At 49.7% G+C, this 22,009-nt stretch overlaps 1 protein-coding gene and 1 long non-coding RNA gene across 3 annotated transcripts; both read right to left on the bottom strand.

Annotated features, from left to right (window-relative positions):
• Positions 1–251: 251 nt before the first annotated feature.
• On the bottom strand, positions 252–2,688 carry LOC142598692 (uncharacterized). The gene is made up of 3 exons (XR_012832711.1): positions 1,960–2,688; positions 1,723–1,850; positions 252–598 (listed from the first exon to the last, which is right to left on the bottom strand). It is a non-coding gene; the product is annotated as an uncharacterized LOC142598692 (long non-coding RNA).
• A 3,024-nt stretch (positions 2,689–5,712) lies between these two features.
• SLC48A1 (solute carrier family 48 member 1) lies at positions 5,713–21,270 on the bottom strand. Of its 2 annotated transcripts, none has more exons than XM_075737924.1 (3): positions 21,086–21,270; positions 10,543–10,710; positions 5,713–8,608 (listed from the first exon to the last, which is right to left on the bottom strand). In XM_075737924.1, exons 1-3 carry the CDS (start codon positions 21,222–21,224, stop codon positions 8,472–8,474), a joined length of 444 nt encoding a protein of 147 aa, XP_075594039.1. In that variant the 5' UTR covers positions 21,225–21,270; the 3' UTR covers positions 5,713–8,471. The 2 variants fall into 2 exon arrangements, with proteins under 2 accessions (XP_075594039.1, XP_075594040.1); XM_075737925.1 differs by lacking the exon at positions 21,086–21,270 and adding an exon at positions 18,614–19,374.
• Between the last annotated feature and the right edge of the window lie 739 nt (positions 21,271–22,009).

Below are 22,009 nucleotides of genomic sequence, written 5' to 3'. Positions count from 1 at the left end.
CTGTGGTTTAGCTCCTTTTGCCTGCACATCACCACTCTCCATAAATGTTGTCTCAAAGGCTCTTCCTAGATACTCCACTTCAACCCGGCAATTTTCAGCCTCCTTGTTAAATATTGGAACCATATTGAACCATTTTACGCACTTGGTTGTTCTCCAAACTGAAAGATGTCCTAAAAATAACTATTCCCAGTTCTGTGTGTGATGCTCAGCCCCCTCCCCAGACCATGGCTGCCTCCCAGCTCCGTCTCTGCTTCGGTTAGCTTATCCCAACACTAAATCAGCTCAGTTGGGGACTTTTAATCCCGCTGCTAAGTTTTACTAAATCCCACCTCTGCGTGCTGACTTGTGAGAAGCACCAGGCAGGACCATGAATTCCCTTGGGAAGAGCATCAGCCTGACAGGACTTAGCACTGAAGATGATGACCAGGAGGACCTGGTCTGGGCTCAGGTCCGTGAGTCCCAGCATCCATTCAGCTTGAGGTACGGCGTTTGGAAGCAAGGAGACACCTCTGGGGTTACTTCTTCCAGCAAAGAGCCCTTAGGTAGGGACTCTTCCTTGCCATGCTCCCCTTGGGCAGGTTGTCCTGTCCTCTTCACCCTGTCCAAACCCAGACTCACGCTCAGGACTGGGGCTGGATGCAGCGAGACCTTCCAGTTGTCCCTGCCATGAGTAGGGTGCCAGACCAAAAAAACTACCAAAAGGTCCCTTTTAGCCTTATTTTATTCTTTTAACCCACACTGGCCATGCCAAACGCTGTCCCTGTCTGCCATGTCCAAGGACATCCCACCCTACCACATCTGCTGCAACCCTCCACCCATCACGTCCAGCACTGTCCTGTGCCCAGGGCTACCCCGTACCTGCCGGCTCAGCTCGTTGCTGCCATTGGCCTCATCCAGCACCACCCCTGCAGCAGCAGCTACCCCAACCTCTCGTTTTTGTCCGAACCCACCCCATGTCTCACTCCAGCCAGCTCACGATGGCACACAGCTCCCTCCTGCTCCCATCAGCATGTTGCGTGCAAGGGCTGCAGTTATTAAAATGGCATTTGGGGGATTTTCTTTTTTTTTTTTTTTTTTTTTTTTTACAAGCAAGAGCCAGTAAACACAGAGCAAATATGTGCTGAGTCGGCTCCCTCCTCGCAGGACGGGCCAGCTCCGCTGCAAGGCTGGGGACTGCGATGGCAGCAAACCGTGCATCCAGGCTGAGGTCCCCCCTTCCTGGCAGGAAAGATTTGTAGAGGAGCCCCCTCTCCCTTGTTCTGCTCTGTGTTGCAGACAGATTCTCCTCCTCAGCACCCACGCTGCCAGGCAAGGGGTCCTGCATGCACAGCTTTGGCCAAGCGGCAGGATGAGACCCAACGTGGCACCATCAAGCTGGACTGGTGAACATCCTTGCGGGAACGTGGACCCAGCGTCTGGGCGGTCTCCTTGGGGAGACTCTGACACTCCTGCCTACGCGGCTGGTCCCCCCCCAGCACCACACTCCTGGCCCAGCCATGCTTGGGACCACCCATGGCCACCTCAAGGATGGCTGAAGACCTCATTGCTTCAGCTGCGTGGAGCCCCAGGCTCTGCCCCACAGCTTAGAGCTGTTGGACGCTCCTAAGCACGGCCCCAGAGCCCGCTTAGAGGACACACAGCCAAGATCTGTGGACACAACACAGCGAGGACAGCGTCACCCTGGCCAGCAGGCACCGAGCATCCTTCTCCACCCAAACCCACCTTTGAAGGCCCACGTTCAGCAGCTCCAGCGAGGCTCGTCTGTGGAGGCCTCCACGTCTGGCGAGGCTGCAGCGCTCGAAGCCTTTGAAACGCCGCTTCCGTCCTCCCCACATCTTGAAAGCAGATTGCTAAAATGCAAAAAATCTGTTGTTTTTGTTAACGTTGCTTTGAATATCTTCAAGCACTGCTCAGGCAGGAAGGTGGGACCAGGGCCACCGATGCGGGCAAACAACGGACCTTCTGGGAGGGTGCCGAGACCTTGACAGTGGGTCTCAGCAAGTTGTTGGAGACCTGCACTTGTGGTGAGACAGGGGGCTGCCGGTAGAACTGTGCTTCACGGTGGGGCTCCTTCCAACACCAAGGGTCCTCTGCAAGCCCCAACACACGTGCCAAATCCAGCAGATGCTGCCCGGTTTCCGAAGGCTTCCTTACGCAGCCAAATGCCAGGTGAAACGAACGCTGCTGCTCCTCCAACTAAGCGAAAACCGGGCAATTGCATGAAAAAGGTCTTGTTGGATGGTAAAGCCTGGTCTACCCTGAGAGCAGGGCTGGGATCACCATGACTTTGGGGAGCCTGCAGGTAGAGGAGGGCTCTCATGGCAAGATGATGGACTGGAGTCTGCCCAGGGGGCTGCTCTGGCCCTTTAGAGCCACACGGTATCTCTGCTCCCCTCGTACCCCAGCGCCAGAGGGAAGAACAGGTAATTTGGGCTCGGGTGCTGCCCCGCCTGGTTTAGAGAAGGGGCCGGAAACCTTTCCCCAGGAGAGGAGAAGGCTGTTCCCTTCCTGACCGGAGCAGTCAACAGCTGCTCTGCCCTTCCTTTAGACGGTCTCTGGATCCACCGAGCCACAAAACCCATCCCACAGCATGGGGTTGGGGGGAGACTGTCACTTAGGGGGCTCGGATTCCCCACTGCAAACCAAGCACAGAAGGGAGATCCCCTCCCTTCGTACCTGCTCCGACCTTTGCAGCCACCCGGAGGGGCAGTTTCGTGGCTGTGAACCCACCAAGAGAGGCCGTGGGACCGGAGAGCATCGCATGACACCCAGCGCTCCTGCGTTGGTGATGCCCAGCGGGTACCTACGCCCCCGAGCATCCCGTGACGGGATCCACGCTGGGCTCCGCACGGTCCCCGCTTCAGGAGACGCCCAAGTTCATGGTGACACGGTGCTGGACCCGCTGCGGCTCTGAGCTCAGCCCCTGGACCTGACACAGGGGAGAGGGTCGGTGGGAGAAATCCCCCCCCAATGCTCACGTGGCATCCCCCGGGTGCGTGTGCCACAGGGCTGTCGGTCCTCGTCACCTCCCCGTCAATGGCAGAGACTTGGCGGCTCCTCAGCAGAACAAAACCAGCTGAGATTTTGGCATGAATGAGCCGGGAATGGTGCCAGGAGCGACCTCCTGCTGCAGGAGCAGCTCCTAGAGCTATCTATCTGTCAGACCCCGGTGAGGGATGGAGACCTCCAAACTGGCCCATGGTAGCTGCCGGCCACAGCTCCACCACCCCACCAGACCCTCCTGTCACCCTGGGACGGGGCATAGGTGTGAAACGAGGACTTCTGCAGTCCTCAACCTGCAGGAAATGGGGGTCTTGGCTGGGGCGGTGGGGTCACTGCAGCTGGAGGTCCCCAAAGGGGTCCAGCCTTGTCCCCCCACTGCAACACCCAGGAGACCCTCAACCAGACACCCATCCCCACGATGTGGGTGTCGTGGGGATGCAGAATATTGCTCCGGGGGGGGGGGGGGGGGGGGGGCAGCTCCCCCCAGCCATGGCCTGGCCACTGCTGCCCTCCACCGGCCACTGCCCACCCTGCACCCATGGGTGCTCCCAGCCAGGCTGGGGGCTTAGCCCCATCTCCCACATCCCTCCCATGCTGCTGCCAAAAGCTGCAGGCTCCGGGGTGGGGGGACCCCTCTGCCCCTTTCCCTTCCCTGGAGGAGACCTCTCACCACTCACCCCAGAAGCCCCCAGAGAAGCTGCTCTGGGTCCCTTCAGAGAAGGCGGCCGGTCACACGACCAAGGATGCAGCTGAGCCCAGCAAACTCGTTTCATTTGTAATCAGAGCTGGAGCAGAGCTCGCCCTGCAGCAGCACCGGCTGACGCTCCCAACCACAGCGCTGCGGAGCCTTGGACTCTTCCCTCCTGCAGGAAAAGCATCAAAGGGGACACTCTGTCCCAGCGCTTCCCAAATTTATTCCAAATGTTCTAATTACCACAGTCTCCCACCAGCTGCTGCACTCGCTGGCAAGGCTACAGAAAGCAGAGGATCAGGAATCAAGATGCAGGGGGCTCACCCCAGCACCCCAAACCGTGCCGACCCAGGGGACTCGGTCACAGGTGGGGGCACGGGGGCCTGGTCCCAGCATCAGAGACAGGACTCGTGTCACCAGGCAGAACGGGGAGAGGAGCTGCTCGAGGTCTCGCTCGGTGCAAGGTTTGGCCGGGAGGGATCTCCACCAGCATCAGCCCACGACGAGGACACGCAGCCACCTCCGTGCCAGGTGCTGGGTTGGAAGAGCAGAGCAGTGGATCCCACCAAACTTCCAGCCAACCTTCAGCACTGAATTTAAGATGTTGCTTTACATTTCCCATCCCTGCTCCGCTTCCTAAAACTGCCTTCTCCTTCCCAAAAGCCCAAGAGGAAGAAGAGCTGCGGGATTCCCGTTTCCCCCTCCTCTGTCCCCGGTGAACGCCGTAAGCGCAGGCGCTGGAGATCCAGCTGGGAGCACGCTTACCAGCTGAGACCACACAGGGGAGACAGGCAGCTTGCTCCGAGACCGCAGCTGGCGTTCGGGTGAGAGCTATTTTTAGACAATCCCGGCAATTTTTAGACAATCCTAATACCGGAACCACAAGCACTGAGGGGAAGCTTCTGCACACCCAGAGTGGATTTGGGAATCTCACCTGCGGGTGCAGGGATTTGCACCTCCCGTGTGATGCCAGGCGAGGTTGCTCAGCTGTTGGGAGCAGGGGCTGCAAGGACGGGTGCCTCCACGCAGGAACGGGTGCTGCAAGCACCCTTTTTTCCTCCATCCTTTAGGAAAGCCATGGCTTAATCCAAACTCCTCCGCATTCAGCTGGACGCAGCCTGGATGAAACGTTGTCTGATCCACCTACGAGGTTAAATAAGCGAGTGCCTGCGCCGTCTCTCTTCAAGCCGTTGGAGAAGGCAAGAGAAATCAGAGGACAACGGGGAGGGGAAATAAAACATAGAGCTGCCTCTGATAGCCGAGATCGTCACCAGGCTAATTAGCCCACGCTGACGGCAAGCACTGGCCAAGCTGCTGAGAGGGACTGGGAGAAGGTTGAGAGACCAGGATTGTCTCATTCTAACAGCAAAAATAAAATCTGGAGGTCGCAGAGAGGAAAAAAAAGTAGCTAGGACTCTGTCCCTGGGCAGGCAGCACACTGGTTTTCACAGATGAAATATTCCCTCCCCTCAGACTATTTCGAAGTTGCAGTTTGCTAAAAAGGCGGCTGAGTTGCAGCTCCTGCAGACAGCAGTGGTGACATGCCCGAGGTGGGGACGACCGCGGCTCAGAAATGGGGATTCTCTCTCCCATCGCAGCAGATTATTCAGCCGCCCCCCCACACCTATAAGCGTCTCTTCCCCTCGGCCGTTTGCTGCGGACTACACACAGAGCGTAGTTCAAACAGAAAGGGGCTGGAAACATCACCTGCTCAAAAATCCCTTTGTGCTCAAGTCCCAAAATCCAAAGGGATTCGAGGTGGAAAAACCCCACACAAACACTTTAGGCATCACTACCTGTGGGTCTGGATGTTGAGAGCGCTGATCAAGGTGCAAGGGACAGAGCACGACAGAGTTAAATGCTGGGGCTCTGCATCACCTCGAAAAGCAAAATGTTTTGTACAATTCACCCCTGTCCTTCCCACAAAGAGTGATGCTCCTGCAGGTTGTCACCAAGGGAGGGAGAGAGAGAGACAGAATTTAACAACTTGACAGGGAAAAAATCACTCCAGACACTGGTTTGGTGAGAAAGACGACTGTATTTCTGCTCTTACTGTGGTGTCACATACAAGTTATAGTGTGGTTTAGTACAAGGAGACGCTGGGATACACACAAATGAACCCCACTGTGAATTACATCGTCCCACCGCAGGACCAAATCTTACACCAAGCGTGCAAACGAAGCATAAACAATGTAAAAATATATTATATATTTACATACACAATCTTTTAAAAAGCTGAGATGCAAGTATAAATTCCAGAGCTAAAACATGTCAGGGAGACGAGAGGGGTTAGATTCAGCGAGCTGTTTGTAGGCAAATTTACAGTCACAAAAATAAACTTTAAAAACCCCCGGGGGAAGCCGACAGGACTTTTGGACACGTGCCCAAGAAAGGAGCCCCTGATGTCCCGTCACGCAGACGGGAGGGCTCAGCAATTTAGTGACAGACGGGGACGATGCTTGGCGGAAAGCAGCGGCGCAGCTCCAGCACTCTCACCAGAGTTGGGATTTCTGCGTCCCAAGAACGCCACAACCCGGTTATCGGAGCCGGGGCTCGCACCGCGTGGGCAGCGTTGTGTGACGAGAGATGGCTTTTACTGAAACGACCGATGCTAAAACCACTTGCAAACCCCACAGCGGGTGCCACGGCTTTGGGCAGAGAAGCGAGATGAGCTGTTCTGTCCTCCGCTAGGCATGCCGGCAGCCTGACCTCAGCAGTAAGGGAGATTTTAGCATTTAAAAGCCCGAGTATTAGTCTCCTAAGTAAGCGCATGTCACATCCGCAGCCTTTGGCTGGATTTAGCGACTCCAGCAGGTGCCCTGGCAAGAGCTGGCTGCAACCTCGGTTTACGCATTGACCTAAAGATGTTCCTCGATCTAATTAAGTCACTTGAGGATCTTCCAACCCAAGAAGCCAGGGAACGCTATCAACAGGTGCTGTGAAACACTTCCAAAATCCCCTCAACAGCTCAAATGAGTTACCGCGTGCTTGAACCACTCATCTTCCCGAGCCAAACCCAGAGCAGCGAAGGTGTGGATGGAGCCTTCGAGTGTGCAGAAGGATTCACACGCGGCTAAGTCAGAGCACACCGCTAGGATAAGGTAACAAAGGACAGTCCAAGACACTCCCCGGCAGACAGCTGCGCAAAACCAGACCAGGAGTTTTGTGTGCGGCACGAGAGAAAGCTGGGCTGACATCAGAGCACCTAGGACCTTCCGCTCGCACCTCACTTGGTCACAAACCCCTGAGCAGGTCCCTGCCACACAGATTGCCAAAAAGGCACTTCAGGGAAGGCTCCAGCAGCACCCTGAGAAGCAGCAGGACAACCCTGTCTGGGAGACTCCTTCAAACGCCTGCCTTGTTCACCTTTCCAGGGGCTTCCTTCTGCCTCTCTTCTCACCCACCTACAGAATTATTCATGGAAGTTGCCATTTCCAGTTTGTAGCAGCCAGCACCATCGCCCCAACAAGGCAAAACACTGGCCTGGATTCTGCCAGAGCAGCAGCCCAAAACCTTTACCTGGTCTGAAGGATGTACAGTTAACAAGGATGATGTTGAAGGTTTCAAGCTTCTCAGGGTAGCTGCTGGCAGGGAGCACAACACCGGGACCGAAGAGGCCACTAAATCCACTCAGGTTTTGGGTTTGTCAGAGCAGTGCTGTGCACGGATGAAATGCAGAGGGAAGGCTTCACTGCCACCAGGCAAAAGATGTGCCGGTCAAGCCCAGCCGTTTCCCGCATACCACGAGTGTAGACCTGTCACCTCAACTCGCTGCACGAGAGCCCAGCAATTTGTCTGTGGGTGCATTATGCCGCTGACACTTGCTGGGAGCTGACCCTGGGTACCTTTCGTATTTTTGAGTCCCATGTCTCCTCCCCTCTCTCATCCTGCTGTTACAGAGAAGCTGAGCAAAGAAAAGGAAACATAGTACTGCCCACAAAAACTATTTTGGTTTTTTTTAGAAGAATCGTACTCATGTTTCTCCAGAGGTTCAGGTAGGTAAGCCTTTGCCCAGCACATCTTCCACGCAAACACCCGACTCGACATGCTACAAATTTGAGTGTGAAATTTGGTATTAAGTTCCTTTCTAAAATGATCCTGGATAGCAGCCAGAATCAGCATTCTCCACCTCTGACAGAGCCTTGAGATGACTAGTGCTTCTCTGCTGCTGGCCTGTCCCTTGGGGCTCATCCAGACCACAGGAGAGAGCTGACTTTGTGTACACTGCGTAAAAAGAAAATACAAGAAGATGTGGGGTACGGGCCGAAAGGTACGTAGGGATCTCTGCCACAAAGGAAGGCTCATCTCTCCCTCTCTCTCTGAGAAGCAGTGCAAAAGGAGCTGACTTTCACACAGCAGGGTTCTTTGCTCCACACATCTGGGGCACTCACGAGGACAAGACGTCGGGGTGCCGCAGCCGTGAGGTACGAACCTCCAGCTCCTGGAAGGCCCAGGACTTCCTCCCCAGAGCTGCCCTGCACTGGGAGCAACCCAAAGAGTGGATCTAGGCCTGCTGTGTGTAAGCACGTGGAGTCTTTCGCCTCACCACCAGACAGAGGGACTCCCAGGGAAGTTACAGAAAGACTAGATTGACATCATTAGCCAAACTTTAAATGGTTGAGTAAAAGCAATTAGGAAAAACCCCTACTGCAGACAGACAAACCAAGCAGCACTGGGTGGGTTCCTTCTCCGCCTCTTGTACATCTCTTGCGTGTACCATGCCTTTGGGGGGCAATTCAAACATCCAGCACCTTCAGAGAGGATTGAAGTCCAAGCGTTAGAAGTCACTGAGGATACTGATGTCTGCAAACTCGTTCCTGTACCGGTAAGCGTACAAACTGAGCAGGAAGGCCCATTTCAAGGAGATGAAACTCCAGACGCACGACAGGTAGTAGCTTCTGGGATCAGTTAGGGCTAGGAGAGAAAAGGATACAGATACATTTAAAAATCCCATTTATCCCTCGTGCAGTCCCACCAGGAAGAACTCAACTCAGCCCCCCAGTTCCTGGGAGCTTTTCAGCCTGCAGCTAAAGATCCTGTTCTGCAAGCGAGGCTTAGGCAGTGCCTTAATCCCAGCTCTCTTGGCCCAGACCCCTGCCACAGGAGAGTATTCCGGTCACAGTCTGAAGAAGGTCGTTACTATCTCCCAAGAAGCAGACCCAAAGAGCTCTAAGGTCACCCACACAGCCACCCCGGACTCTCCTTGCTTAGGAGAAGGATAAAGTCCATGTGAATTCCTGGATGGCAGAAACATGCAGCTCAAGAAAACAACCTCAACCTGCAGTTCTTAATTTCTCTCACCCTGCCTTACTACTACTCCCTTCTCCCGCACCACGGCAGGGAGAGAGGAAATCTGCACATCTAGGGGGAAAACAGAGGAAATAAAACAGATTCTCCTTCTAAAAATGCTTTTACCAGTTGTGACTGATATTTAACACATAATACTGGTGCACTTCAACCTGTACTGCAGGTCTTCAATACAGCGCTGTGATAATCACATGTTAGTGGATGACATGAACAGCCTCTTTTTAGAGAATCTTTGCAAATGAACACATTTCTTCTTTATCTATTATAAAGCTGCCTCTACTCAGGGATTACTCTGAAGTCAAGTGGGTATGGTTCTGCTTTCTGAGTGCATGTCAGCAGTCTTCATGTTTATTTTGAATGTTTAGCGGTTTTTTGTTCTAGTTGTCAACAATTTGGAAATACACTTACGTAACCTAATGCGTAAAATAATTCCACCTCTAAGTACAAGGTGCTTGGTCATTATTAAAAAAATAAAGGTAGATAATTTTTTTGAAGATTACACAAAGCAATACTTACTCAGTAAATCCCACTCATTAAATGTATCAGTCCTAAACTTTCCATACTTAAATAACCATTGCAGATGTTCTACTCTCCCCCAGAATCAGGGCTTTCCCTAAAATACCCCCATTTCCCTAAAAAAAAAATCTCCAAATATTTCCCCCAAAAAAAGCTTTTCCTCATGTCTCCAAGAAAGGAGGTGAAGAAAAATATTTGGTTTTCTTTTTATGTTTGTCTTTCTAACGATGGTGTACAAGTATATTTTCATAGCCTTCCACTAGGCTGAAGCACTCGAATCTCCACGGGGAGTGTATTTAGGTTTTTGGTGGGTTACGACCCCAACGCAGCTTGCCTACCACCACGAGTACAACAACAAGAGGATTCTTAGTGGCTATCAGCCCAAATGCAGCAAGCAACAAACACAGACAACTTCTAAAAAAAACAAACCCCAAACTTTCTCTCTTTGGTCTATTGCCAAACAAATAGTGGGAGTAATTATGTAAACCCTCCTTTGACAATGTTAAATATTTTATAGCAGCACAGCTTTATATGCTGACTAAGTTTAGAAGGCATTTTCACCCTGCTGACTCGTGTTTGGATTTCAATATCCTCACCCACCTGCTTTATGAGTGCTGAAGAGACAATGTTTAAGAGCACTCGCTTTATTTGTCCTGGAAATAAGTAAATTCCAGTTCCTGTGGGAAATAATGCTGGAAAACGGCTTGCCAGCAGTCCTATAGACCAGGCCTATCGAGGCAGCTATCAAATATTAGAAGATGCAGCTATCAAATATTAGAAGATGCCCCAAGGGAATGGCACTCATCGGGCAGCAGAATTACTCAACACAGCAGAAAAATGAAATGCAACGGCATTCTTGCAGCCCAAAAGTCTCTCAACACCTCTCAGATGGCAGATGGCAGGAGCATCCCCGGATTCAAACCCAGTTCTGCTTTGTAGGCTTTTCTGTTCCTTCAAATCCAATCCCAGTAATCCCAGCATTGCTAGTCATTTCTCCCAGTTGCCTACTGTAACAAAGTACTTACACTGGTGCTTGGTGATGGCCAGAACGAGGAATGTGCAGAATCCCACCACTGAGAGAGCTGAGAAGAGGATCCCGATGAAGAGGAAGAACCTCAGCCCTTTTAACCAGGTCCTCCAGTAATCCTGCACATACATCACATGCGTGATTAGGGCCCAGAGCGCCAGAACACCTGCTCAATTAGACAGCAAGGGGAATCAGTACCGTGCATCACACTGCAACACAGAAAGGCGTCTAATAAATACACATCTCGTTAAACCCCAAGGAACGCTAATGCCTCGTGGCCGCGTGCCCCGCAAAGAGAGGGGAAATACCCGAATAAACGGCTGCCTGCGCAAGCATCGCTCTCCACCACCACCCCAGCCTCCCCGTTTTTGCTTTAAGATACAGATCTTGATTACAGGCTGGCCCAGAAAGGACTTGGTTCATTGAACGGTTCCCCCCAAAATAATGTTTGTTTTCCTGTTTGGAACAGACCCATTTAATGCATACTCAGGGCAGTTTTACTTAATTCTCCATACAGCTTTCAGGACATCACACAAGCCAAGCGCTTGGCAAGAATTAGCACATCTCTTCGCAAAGGCCAGGCAGCCCCTTCTATACATGCAGACGATGATGAAGAGCACCACTACGTAACCACTGATTTTAGACACCTAAAACAAGATGTACTGGACCTGTTCAGCACTCAGGGTTTCACATCATGTCTTTTAGCTCCCGCCAATCTCTAGTTAACGTCACAGAGTGTCCATTTATACAAATCCCCTCCAAACACTTCAAGTGTTTCAAGTAAAGGGGTGTGGAAGTTCAGCTCCCAGATGATTCATACATACAATTCCCACTTATGGCAAAGCACGCTCACTAAGTGTTTAAGGTGGCCTAAATCTAACTCTGTACTTTTGGGTCTGGCCCAAAATGCCTGGATTATGTAACTGGACAAATATCTGAGCACATACAGCTTATTTATTTTTTATTATTTTTTTTAAAGACCAGCCAAATTCACTCTGGCTTTCATAGCAACAGCAAAAGGCATTTTCTTAAGCTTAGGTGACAAGTCCATAACCAAGTTTCAACTCCTTTGTCAAAAGGGAGGAAACGGGAGGTAAAAAAAAAAAAAAAAAGGATGAAAGCATCCAAATAACAGCTGTAAACAGTTTCTGCTATAGGGAAAAAGATGTCTTGTTCTAAAAATTGCTACCTTTTCACCACACTTCTGAAAAAAATTAGAAGAGACACTCAATACAACTGTCCGTTCACACGCTTAAAGCCTGTCAAAGTTTTTCTAACCGGCCAGAACAAGGCTGCCTGTCATTCCCCATAATACAATCCCAACTACAAGCAACATCAACTCCAATTATAGCAAGCTGTTCCTCCGTTTAAAGTCGCAGCGCTGAAGAGTATGACTAAATCTCCTTAAGCTGCTAACTCAGCCTATAGTTAGTGCCACTTTACAGACTTAAAACATTTGACTCATTTTGGCAAAGACCTTGGCGGCCCTTCTGAAATATGAACCTCCAGTGGTGCAACTAACTGGCTTGTATTTCTCTTTTGCTGCCACCTCCTTTCCAGATTTTATTTGAAGGGCAGCAAGGGGAAAAAAAAAAAAAAAAATAACACCAGGCTGCTTTATATGGTATCCTGCAATAACACAGACCTCCCTCTGCAGCTACTTCTCAACATCAAAGGAAGCGAAAAGCAGCCTTGCCCACTACAAGATAAACATTTTAATACTAAGGATAGCCACACATCTTGCCAGAGCTCATTTGTTACTGGATACGGTCATTATACCCAAGGCTTAAAAGAACGTGCTACAGCACAGACGAAACCAACTGTGTCAAAACAGATAGCTGAGCACAGCCCAGAGTCGCCCCACAAACCCGCTGGACTTGCTTTTCAGCTCCCAAGCAGCTTTCAGCTCATTTCTAGCAGGTTTTCTGTCCTCGCTGGCCACACGGACACGGGATGTGCTGCAGGTGCACGGCAAATGAAGCTGAATACACACAAAGTCAGTTCCAGACTAGACAGGAGAACCCTGGCAATGCTTTTTGCCTCTTCAGTGTCTTGGGATGGGGCAAAGAAAGTCAAAATACTCTCCATGGTGGCCCACAAAAGAGCTGGGTGGAAAAAGGACAACCTTCAAAAGAAAAACCCAATAAAAGCAAAAGCACTCAGGGTGAACTAAAAACCCACGGGTAAAGTGCTGATATCCAGGACAGATGGAGCTCTCAGACTTTTTATCACAGCAAACACGCAAGGCAGAATCAGTCCATTACTTCATCTGGTCAGACCTGCTGTACCTAAGCGGTGTCTAAGCATGTTTTCTGGCTCCAGCAGCGAGGATTTTAATTCTGAGAGTCTCATCAAGTCAGCTACAGATACTGCTTTTCCATGACTGTTCAATACAGGCTAGCACTACGCACACGTGCTAGAGATCACAAAGCTGGCAGACGATATGCTGGAGTTCTGCAGATGCAGAAGACGATAATTGTGTTGGCAATGCTTTTCAAAAAGCCTGCCACAGGATTTGGTGGAAAAGTCTATCACTCAGCTTTCTAAACCACCACTTCCCCAACTTGGTATTACCTTTAAGCTTGTTCTCGAGCAAGTTCAACTCACTTTTAAAAAAAAAAAAAAACAAAACAAAACGGGGAACTTGCATTTTTCAGTCAGCAAAACAACCTGTTTCCCCCCCAGGCGCTTTCAGATGACTTGGCACAATTTATTTGAACTTGCTGAGTCAAGTTGCTGGTGTTTCCACACCAAAACTGCCGCTGATGCTCTGAAAGCTCTCTGTGGCAAGAGCAGAAGCAGCACATGATCTTCCCCCTGACCCTAAAGCCTGATGCAGCACTTGAAGCTGTTTGGCAAACCGTTGTGTTCGGTTAATTCTTAACATCTGGAGTAACTGGCCCACACGTGAGTAAGCAAAAAAAGGCTCATGACAACTTCACCACGCGCTGAAGGACAGAGTTTGGTCACACAGTCATTAAAGATGGGGTATCCTTTTACAGGCAGCTCAGCCAACATCACGTTCATTACCACGTGAAATAGAGGGGAAGGAGTCTCCTCTAGCTCCAGCCGTACGCTTCCCTCCTCTCCCTTACACCCCTACGGCAGTCCAATCCTTTGGTGGGTCGACACAGCTTGCAGAGCGGTTGATTTTTTTTTTTTCCTTTAAAATGGCAGAAAAGCATTCCAAAAAGTTAAATCAGCTCATAGCACTGTCTGAAAAACATCAACACCGACACAAAAACCACTGGCAGTAATGCATTCAGGAACAGGTAGGAGAAATGAGAACAGGATTTGCTTTTTCAATTAATTTGCTCACCCTGAGCTTGTGAGATGATACTCAGACAGGCACTCAAACCCCACCAGCGCTGCTCAGCACTAGGGAATAGGCACCAAAAAAAAAAAGCGCAAACCCACCATCCAGACGTTGACAGATGCACAATTGAAGGAGCATCCCAAGTGGGATGAACCTACATAATAGCAGGGCATGACAGACCAAACTCTGAGTCTGAATACACGGGGAAAACAAACAATTATTGCAGGGAATCTAATTTAAGCATATTGTTGAATACAGTTATCACTAACCAAACACAAATACATGAAAACATGTACTTTTGCTAAAAAGCCTTCTTTGAGCTAACTGCTTATCTACGTGCAGCATTCAGCAGGGAAAAAAAAACCACCCTATTTCTAACTTCCTCCAGAGGAGAAGTGTCCGTGAATGCTGGAATGGAGCATTTGATTCATGTTTAATTCAACTGAAATTGGGTTCAGGAAAAGAAAAATCACCTCCTATTCACCAATATACATAAGGTAAGGGGTGAGAACAAATTAGTTGTTCTGTTAGATTTACAGAAAAGACTTTCATTATCACACAGAGAAACTAAAACCATATTAGTATTTTTAGTTAATGCGAAATCACTCACTTTGTAGACCTTGAGAGCAAAAGGTTTGCAGGTTTAACACAAACCCATTGGCTCTATGTAGGCAATAGAAGAGCAGCTAGCTCCTTCAGCTGTACAACTGAAACAGGTTTTACTGGAATAGAAAATAAGAGTTATGTCTCCTTTAAAGTCTGGAATTATTAACTACAGGACCTCCCGTTTTTCTTTTTCACCTCGAATTCCCCCCAAATCCCCTCCTCCTCCTCCACAACCACAGTCGTATTCTCCAGGGGAATTGCACTTTGCACAGAATCAAAACCTGAACTTGCAGACGTAGCCCTGGAGTAGCAACGGTGACAGTCAGCTCCAGTTACACCATCTGCTTAAAATAACGTCAGAAAATCTTGCACCCAGAGAAACATTTGTCTTGGTGGATTTACCCCGCACATCATGGTTGGAACGACCCTAAAATAAGAGCTGCTCACAATAAGACACAATCAAGGGATTTCCGACACAGAGCAATGGGAAAGTTACCTCTAAATCAAAAACTAATTATCCCAAGTACACAAAGCTCCAGGAAAAGGAAACTGGATCAAACAACCATGAGTGCATCTGAAACAACAGTGACAGAGGCAGGTTTTTTTAAACAAGAGTTAGCAGGTATTTTGACAAGACAAATTCATATTTAAGATACAAAAACTTACAGCATACTTGGAACAAGTTTAAATAAATTCTAAAAGGCAAGTTCAAAAGCAGGCTCGCCCTCAGTCAGTAACCTAATACAAAAAAACACTAATATCTAAATATTTTGATAAGCCCTTTCCAAAGTTTGGCATACTTTAGCTCAAGTGAAACAAAACTTTCCCTTTCTCCAAACATAAAAACAAACCCAGTGACAAACAAAAAGTTTTCTCAGACCCCTGCTCATCACTGCCCGATTCTTCGGTCCCAGTAAAACAAGCTGCATTGTTGACCAGGAATAACAGCCCAGCTGCCTCCCCTGAGGTCAGAGCAGCCAGAGGCCAAACGTGTCAGGCCACGTTTGCACGCCGTGGAAGGACACTGTGTACGACACTAATGGGCGTTACAGATTCTAGGAAAAAACAACAAATGTGCAAGGGAAGCCAAAAACCCAAGCAAACACATAAGATGCAGAAGCTATTCCGCAATGAGCATTCTTATTCCAGCATTCTGAAGCTCAGAATGCGTGTTGATGATGGCAAACAAAATGACAATAAGAATGAAAAACAATATTAAAAGCTACTTGTGTAGTCCTGGAAAATATGAAGCCTATGGTGACCAATTAGAAGAATTTTTTCAGAGTGCTTACAAAGCCTTCAGTCATTTTCCATCTAAACAATTTTTTTTTTATACACTCTATTACTCTAGCTGAGGCATTAGAAATACCTACTCTAAAGGGAGCCTGAGCTTCGCCATCCTACGGTCGTTTCGCCATTTCTAAGTTTTGAAAACTTTGTCTTGTCTGGTTGATTCCCTGAAAGGGTAAAACATTTTCTTCCGGGAGCTAAAGCCAAGCTAGCTCAGCCTCAGCTGGTTTTGGAAGAGGTTAAAAATGGGTTTTCTTGAACAGCTCTTCTGCCAAAATAGCTGGGGATCAACACTGAAATATTTCCAGCTCTTGAAGGAGAGGAGTATTCTAGTACAAAAGTGGTTTTCGCTTGGCAAAATTTCCCTCTGGACACGTGCGATCGAGCGCTTTACTATTCCAGGCCGTTTCGGTTTGGAGGAAAGCAAGATTGGGCCGCATACATGGGAGAAGAAAATCTGGCGTTGCAGCTTGTCGTTCAGCACTGAGTCTGTCTGCTCAGCCATTTTCAGAAGCAGGAAACAAGATTTACAGATTTCAGATGCTCTGGGCCTCTATCACTCACATCTCAGATGAAACCAACATCACATTTTCCAGCACATCAGCAGCACTTACAGGGGACTCATTCTCTCCTTGCAACTTCACTAAATTACAATTAAGAGTAAGCCATGTGCAATCTTTTCTGCATTTCCTTTTAGCGTGCTTTCCCTCCCTTTACTCCATTCCTTAAGACGATGGACTAAAGCAGTCGTGAGCCAAGCCTTAATTGACCAGTATGTAGTATTTTATATGCAAATCCAAACATTTAAGAATGTTTTTACTTCATAACTGCAGGGCTTTTTGGCCGTGCTATTCTAGCCCTGGCTAGGGAAAAAGCCAATTTGCATAAATTTATCTAGTGTATGTGAGTTAGATTAGTTATCAGAGACTTCAGAGAATCACTACTTTTGTACGTGACAGATGCTGCGTTCAGCATAAACTAGCTTCTACTACTTTCGCTTATCAGATATTTTTAAAGTTTCAAATGTCTGAAAAGTACCTTTTGTGTTTCATCTTCTTTGCAGCTGCTTTAATATCTGTTCCACATTATATTCGCAAAGCACAAGCTCTATATTTTGCCAGAAATATCTGAGCAGCTTGGAAACAGCCAATAAAGTCTCTTTGGAGTAGAAAAAAAATAATCCCTCTCTTTCGATTAAATTTAAAGAGAGAAGATACATACACAAGAACATTAAAAGCCACTCAGGAAAAGGGCTGGATACATCCTGAAAACATTTAATTGCTTTCTTCTCTTTTAAATTGCCTCTGGCAGAACAGAAAACATGAGAGTTGCTTAGAGATTCATGGCCTACTTAAAAAAAATATTAATTTAAGGCAGTGAGGGGAGAAGGTCAAACATACAAACAAGCAGTAAATTATAAAAGCCACTGTGACTAGCTCAAAATTAAATGGCAAACCACCGAGACAGCCAGTATTAACTCAGGAATGACTTTCTGGGGCCTGCGATTAGTCAATTAAGTTGCTGTCCCTCAGGTTATCAGAAGCACTCGATGGGGTGTTTCTGCTTCAAACAAGGATATGATACACAGGTCTGTATCTAATTTAAGGTGATCCCCAAATTCCCAAGTATGCATGCCCAGAGGCATATTTAAGATTTTGAGGATTAGTGAGTTGATGTAACTAGGCATTGCATGGGGGGTTTATTATTCTGAAAGCCAACCGGAAAGACTGGAAAGGTAGTTTGCTCAGCACCTGAAATTACACGCTTCTGGTTTCATAACTAGAGGTAACTCAGGGCGCTCGTTACAGACTCATCAGTATGTGGCAATTTTCCCTCCACAGAACTTTAATACTAGAACTTGGAGTAAATAGATATCTAAGTCTTTATAGGAAACGTAGCAGAGCAAGTAAAAGTACAAGCAGCAGCGGAGGGCAGATTTCAATGCAAAATGTAGCAGGAAAGGTTCTCTAGAAGATAAGCAAAAGATAAATAAACTGATTACAAAGATATACATTCCTGATTGCAGACAGGAATCAGAAGGACTCCTTACAGAGAGGAAGTATATGGATAAACACCCTAAGCCACACGTCCCCTGACGAAGCAAAGGCAGATCAACAAAAGCTGCAGCAGGCTGCAATCCATCTCTCCAACGCAGGCAAGAGAAAAGCAACGACAAACACACAGGAGGTGATGGGAAAGCCAGAAGGACAGTTAAAACTAGATAAACATCTACAAACACACACTCGCAGAGAAGGCTGGCTGGCAAAGTCTCAGCTTAATCAGAGGCCTATTAACGAGGAACTGCTGCAAAGCTGCCAAATACACTAGCCTAAACAATTTTCTGCCCCCCACACACGGTGTCAGAGCTCCCAGCTACAACAACCTGACCTGCAACTCGCTCCCAGGGGACTCAGATCCCTTTTTGAAGCCTCTGAATGAAAAAGACACATATAAGCCCCAAAAAACCCCAAAACACCCCATTTGTGCTAAAGACAGCATACCTCCAGCACAGGGGTTTCACGTCACAACAACAACGCTGCAGCAGCGCACACGCTGCACCCCAGGACTTGAGCTGCGTCGCACGTTTTGGGGGAGAAACCATCTTTCTGCATTGCGTTATCCAGTACAACATGCAGAAAGTTGCAACAGGTTTATTAGCAGACTGAAGGGCACAAAACAATACCTGACAATTAACTTGGCAATGTCTACACAGTGGAAAATTTCAGCAGCTCACCCACCACTTCCTTTCCTGCCATTCTCTGCCAGTAGAAGTAACAACTAGTTAGCATGTTACAATAAAAAACCGGATGATTTAATGAAGTATGCCAGAAACAAACCAAGTGAACGCCCTGCTTACCTGAAACTGAAGTATCCACAGTGTCTAAGCATAACGCGAACCTCCTACACATCGCGATTTTTTTCTTATGACAGTCTTACTTCAGCAAGTAGCCTTTGCTTCATTGCACGGAAAAAACATGGCTTTTTTTTTTTTTGGCTACTCCTCCACAACTAAACAAGCAACCACTTAGCTCTCTACCCGTGCAGGATGTGAAATGTTGATTTGTAAAGGCTAGCAATGAACCGAAGGCACAACTTGACTTTAACATTTGTCAATGTTCTGTCATTAACAGAATGAATTTAAAAGGTCCTCCCATATATGGGCTATATTCCCACTCCTTCCTGGCCCCTCTGTTGTGGGGCTAACGATGTTTGTGAGACAGTGTACTACATATACTCAGTTCAGGGGTGGGAGCCTGAAAAAAAAAAAAAGTCTCATCTCAAACCTTTGGAGCATATTTCACCTATTGAGACATCAAGGGGGTAGAAAAGTCAAGAAGAAGGGCAGGAAAAAGCAGCCGTGCCTATGATAGCAGGAACCCCTTAAATCAGCTTCGTCTAACACCAAAACATACATTTCTTAATCTGTTTCTCAGGCTTTGTGATCCTACTGTGACTCTAGCTATAGACATTTCAACGGATGTTTGAGCACACAAATTCATAGAGCCCAACCTAACAAGTGACCGTTGTTTTTTTTTTAAATTTTGTTTCTTGCTTACCTCGCTCCTTGTTATCTGAACTAGCTTGAATTACCTAAACCTCCTCCTCCCTGCAGACAACTGTCTAAATAACTTCAGCACAGACAGTGCAGGGTGGTTCCTCCCTCTGCTTTCTCACCAACCTCCTTCTAGAACACGGACTCCCAAAATTCCTCTGTGAACACCGAGACAGCACGTGCATGCAGCATGAAGTATTACTTCTTATTTTCTTGTGCATTTCTGGGGTACAACACCGCAGCTTTCCTCGTGCCACCTAGTAAAGCAAGATAAACATGTTGGAATTGCTTAATTCCAGCTGGAATGAAATCTTTTTGGAAGGAGAGGAAGCAGAGAGACAACCACAACCCTGTGCCTCACAACTGCTCTGACTGTGCAGCAAATACCGAGAGGTAGCCAGGAGCGCTGGCATTGCTCACACACCAGAAATAAGCCAGAATCTTTACAAAAGTTTAACTTCTACTCCTCCTCCAGGTGTTTACTCATTAACTAAGATCCACAACCAACATAGGCACCTGAACCTCACTGATTTCAGTGAACGTTAAGATGCGTTTTACAGCCTCTGGCCTGTACGACCAGCAGCCCAAACACCTATTTCAGAGTGTCTGGCACAGATACTTTCAGCAGGTATAAACATCAGGAGGCTGGTGCTTTTCTTTCCTGAAAATACAGAGCACAGGTAAATATAGGTTGCCAGACCAAAAATTTACTAGGAAATTCAGCAAAGCTTTTAACTGTAACTTTGAAATGAAATCTTCTCTTCAGTCACAACGCTGGCTAGTGTATGGGGCTTACTCTGACGGCCACGCACAATTTTATCCGCAAACTTCTACAAGTTTTTGCTCCATAACATTGCGAGTTTTACAACACCATTAACTAAAGCTCTTCCACCACAAACAGCAAGTTTGCTAGATTTCGTTGCAAACCCCTTCTTGGGACCAAGACGACGACTAGAATAATTCCATCTTCACTAGTGAGGTTATAAAATACACAAATTAATTTCCTTTTTCCTAAGGGACAAGCAACAACAGACGCAGTTAACGTGTCCCATAAAGCACGGTTTTGCAGTTCAAGTTGCAAATACACCCAGACACTGTGAGCTAAAGTCTCCCAAACAGGTTTTTATTGAAAGTCACTCCTTCACGGGCACAGCAAGTCCCTCCAGGAGGTCAGGAGTTTCTGGGGAGGTCACAAAAGCATCACCTGGAGACTTCCCAAAACGGAGCACAGCCCAAAACTCCATCCTGCTGTCACCTGCCCTCCCCGCCGTAGGGAGCTTTATTCCCCGCCACGCACCACGCGCCCAGTTCTGGCAACTCGGCCACGGCGATTCGAAGACAAGGGACGCGTGGAGGTGGGGGCATCGCCACACGCCGACGGCCAGGCGTCGAGGCCATCCCGCCGCCCTGCCACAAACCGTCGCTTCCCTCCGTCTTCAGGCCGCTGGGTGATTTTTGGGGAGGTAAGAGCACACACCCAGGCGGGGACCCCGGGGCGGGGGAAGCTCTGGGCTCACCCACCCTCCTGGGTGCTTTGAGGGGTCCGCTCGCCCCCGCCCTGTCCCCCCCTCACCCCAGGGACCACCCGCTGCAGCACTGAGGCGAAGCCACCCCTTCCACAGCCCGTCACCCCCAAGGGAAGGCGCTCCTCGCCCTCACCCCCTCCCTCAGCACCCACCTGCGGGCCCCGCAGCGCGAGTTACCTCAGGCGACGGCACCCCGGCCGCCCCCCACCCACCCCCTGCAGCTCTCCCCCCCCCCCCCGCCACCTCGTACCCGAAAGCCCCCCCGCCGCCGCCGTGGCGGGCTGTCGGAAGGCCGGAGCCAGGCTCCAGGTGAAGAAGGCCGAGAAGCCCATGAGGGCGCCGGCCGCGGCGTAGGCCAAGCGGAGGGCGAGCTGCCGGCTCACCGCCATCGGAGCGCTGCTGCGCCGCCGCGCCGCACCGCCCGCCGATCACCCGGCCCCGCCCACCGCCCCGCCCCCGCCCCGCCCCGCGCCAGCGCGCCCCCTGGCGGCCGGGGGGACCGAAGGGAGGCCCGGGAACGAGGCGGGAGGCGTGGGGACACGGAGGGGGACGATACGGGGGGGGGGTCACCGGGGTGGGGACACGGGGGTGGGGACACGGGGGGTGTGGGGGACACGGGGGGTGTGGGGGACACGAGGGTGGGGAACACGGGGGGTGTGGGGGACACGGGGGTGGGGACACAGGGATGGGGACACGGGGGATGTGGGGGACACGGGGGTGGGGACACAGGGGGGTGTGGGGGACACGGGGGTGGGGGACACGGGGGGTGTGGGGGTCACGGGGGGTGTGGGGGTCACAGGGCATGTGGGGGACACGGGGGTGGGGACACAGGGGGGTGTGGGGGACACGGGAGATGTGGGGGTCACGGGGGATGTGGGGGACACAGGGGTGGGGACATGGGGGTGTGGGGGACACGGGTGGGAACACAGAGGATGTGGGGGACACGGGGGGCGTGGGGACATGGGGAATGTGGGGGTCACTGGAGTGGGGACACGGGGTGGGGATACGGAGGATGTGGGGGACATGGGGGATGTGGGGGACACAGGGGTGGGGACAAGGAAGATGTGGGGGACACGGGGGGCGTGGGGACACGAGGGGGTGTGGGGGACATGGAGGGGGGACATGGGGAGACATGGGGGACACGGGGGGACGTGGGGATCTGGGGGTGGGAACA

Source organism: Balearica regulorum, chromosome 29 (genome assembly GCF_011004875.1).
Source record: "Balearica regulorum gibbericeps isolate bBalReg1 chromosome 29, bBalReg1.pri, whole genome shotgun sequence".
Classification (NCBI taxonomy): Eukaryota; Metazoa; Chordata; class Aves; order Gruiformes; family Gruidae; genus Balearica; species Balearica regulorum.
The sequence above is the reverse complement of the archived record's forward strand: the minus strand, read 5'-3'. Positions and strand labels throughout refer to the sequence as shown.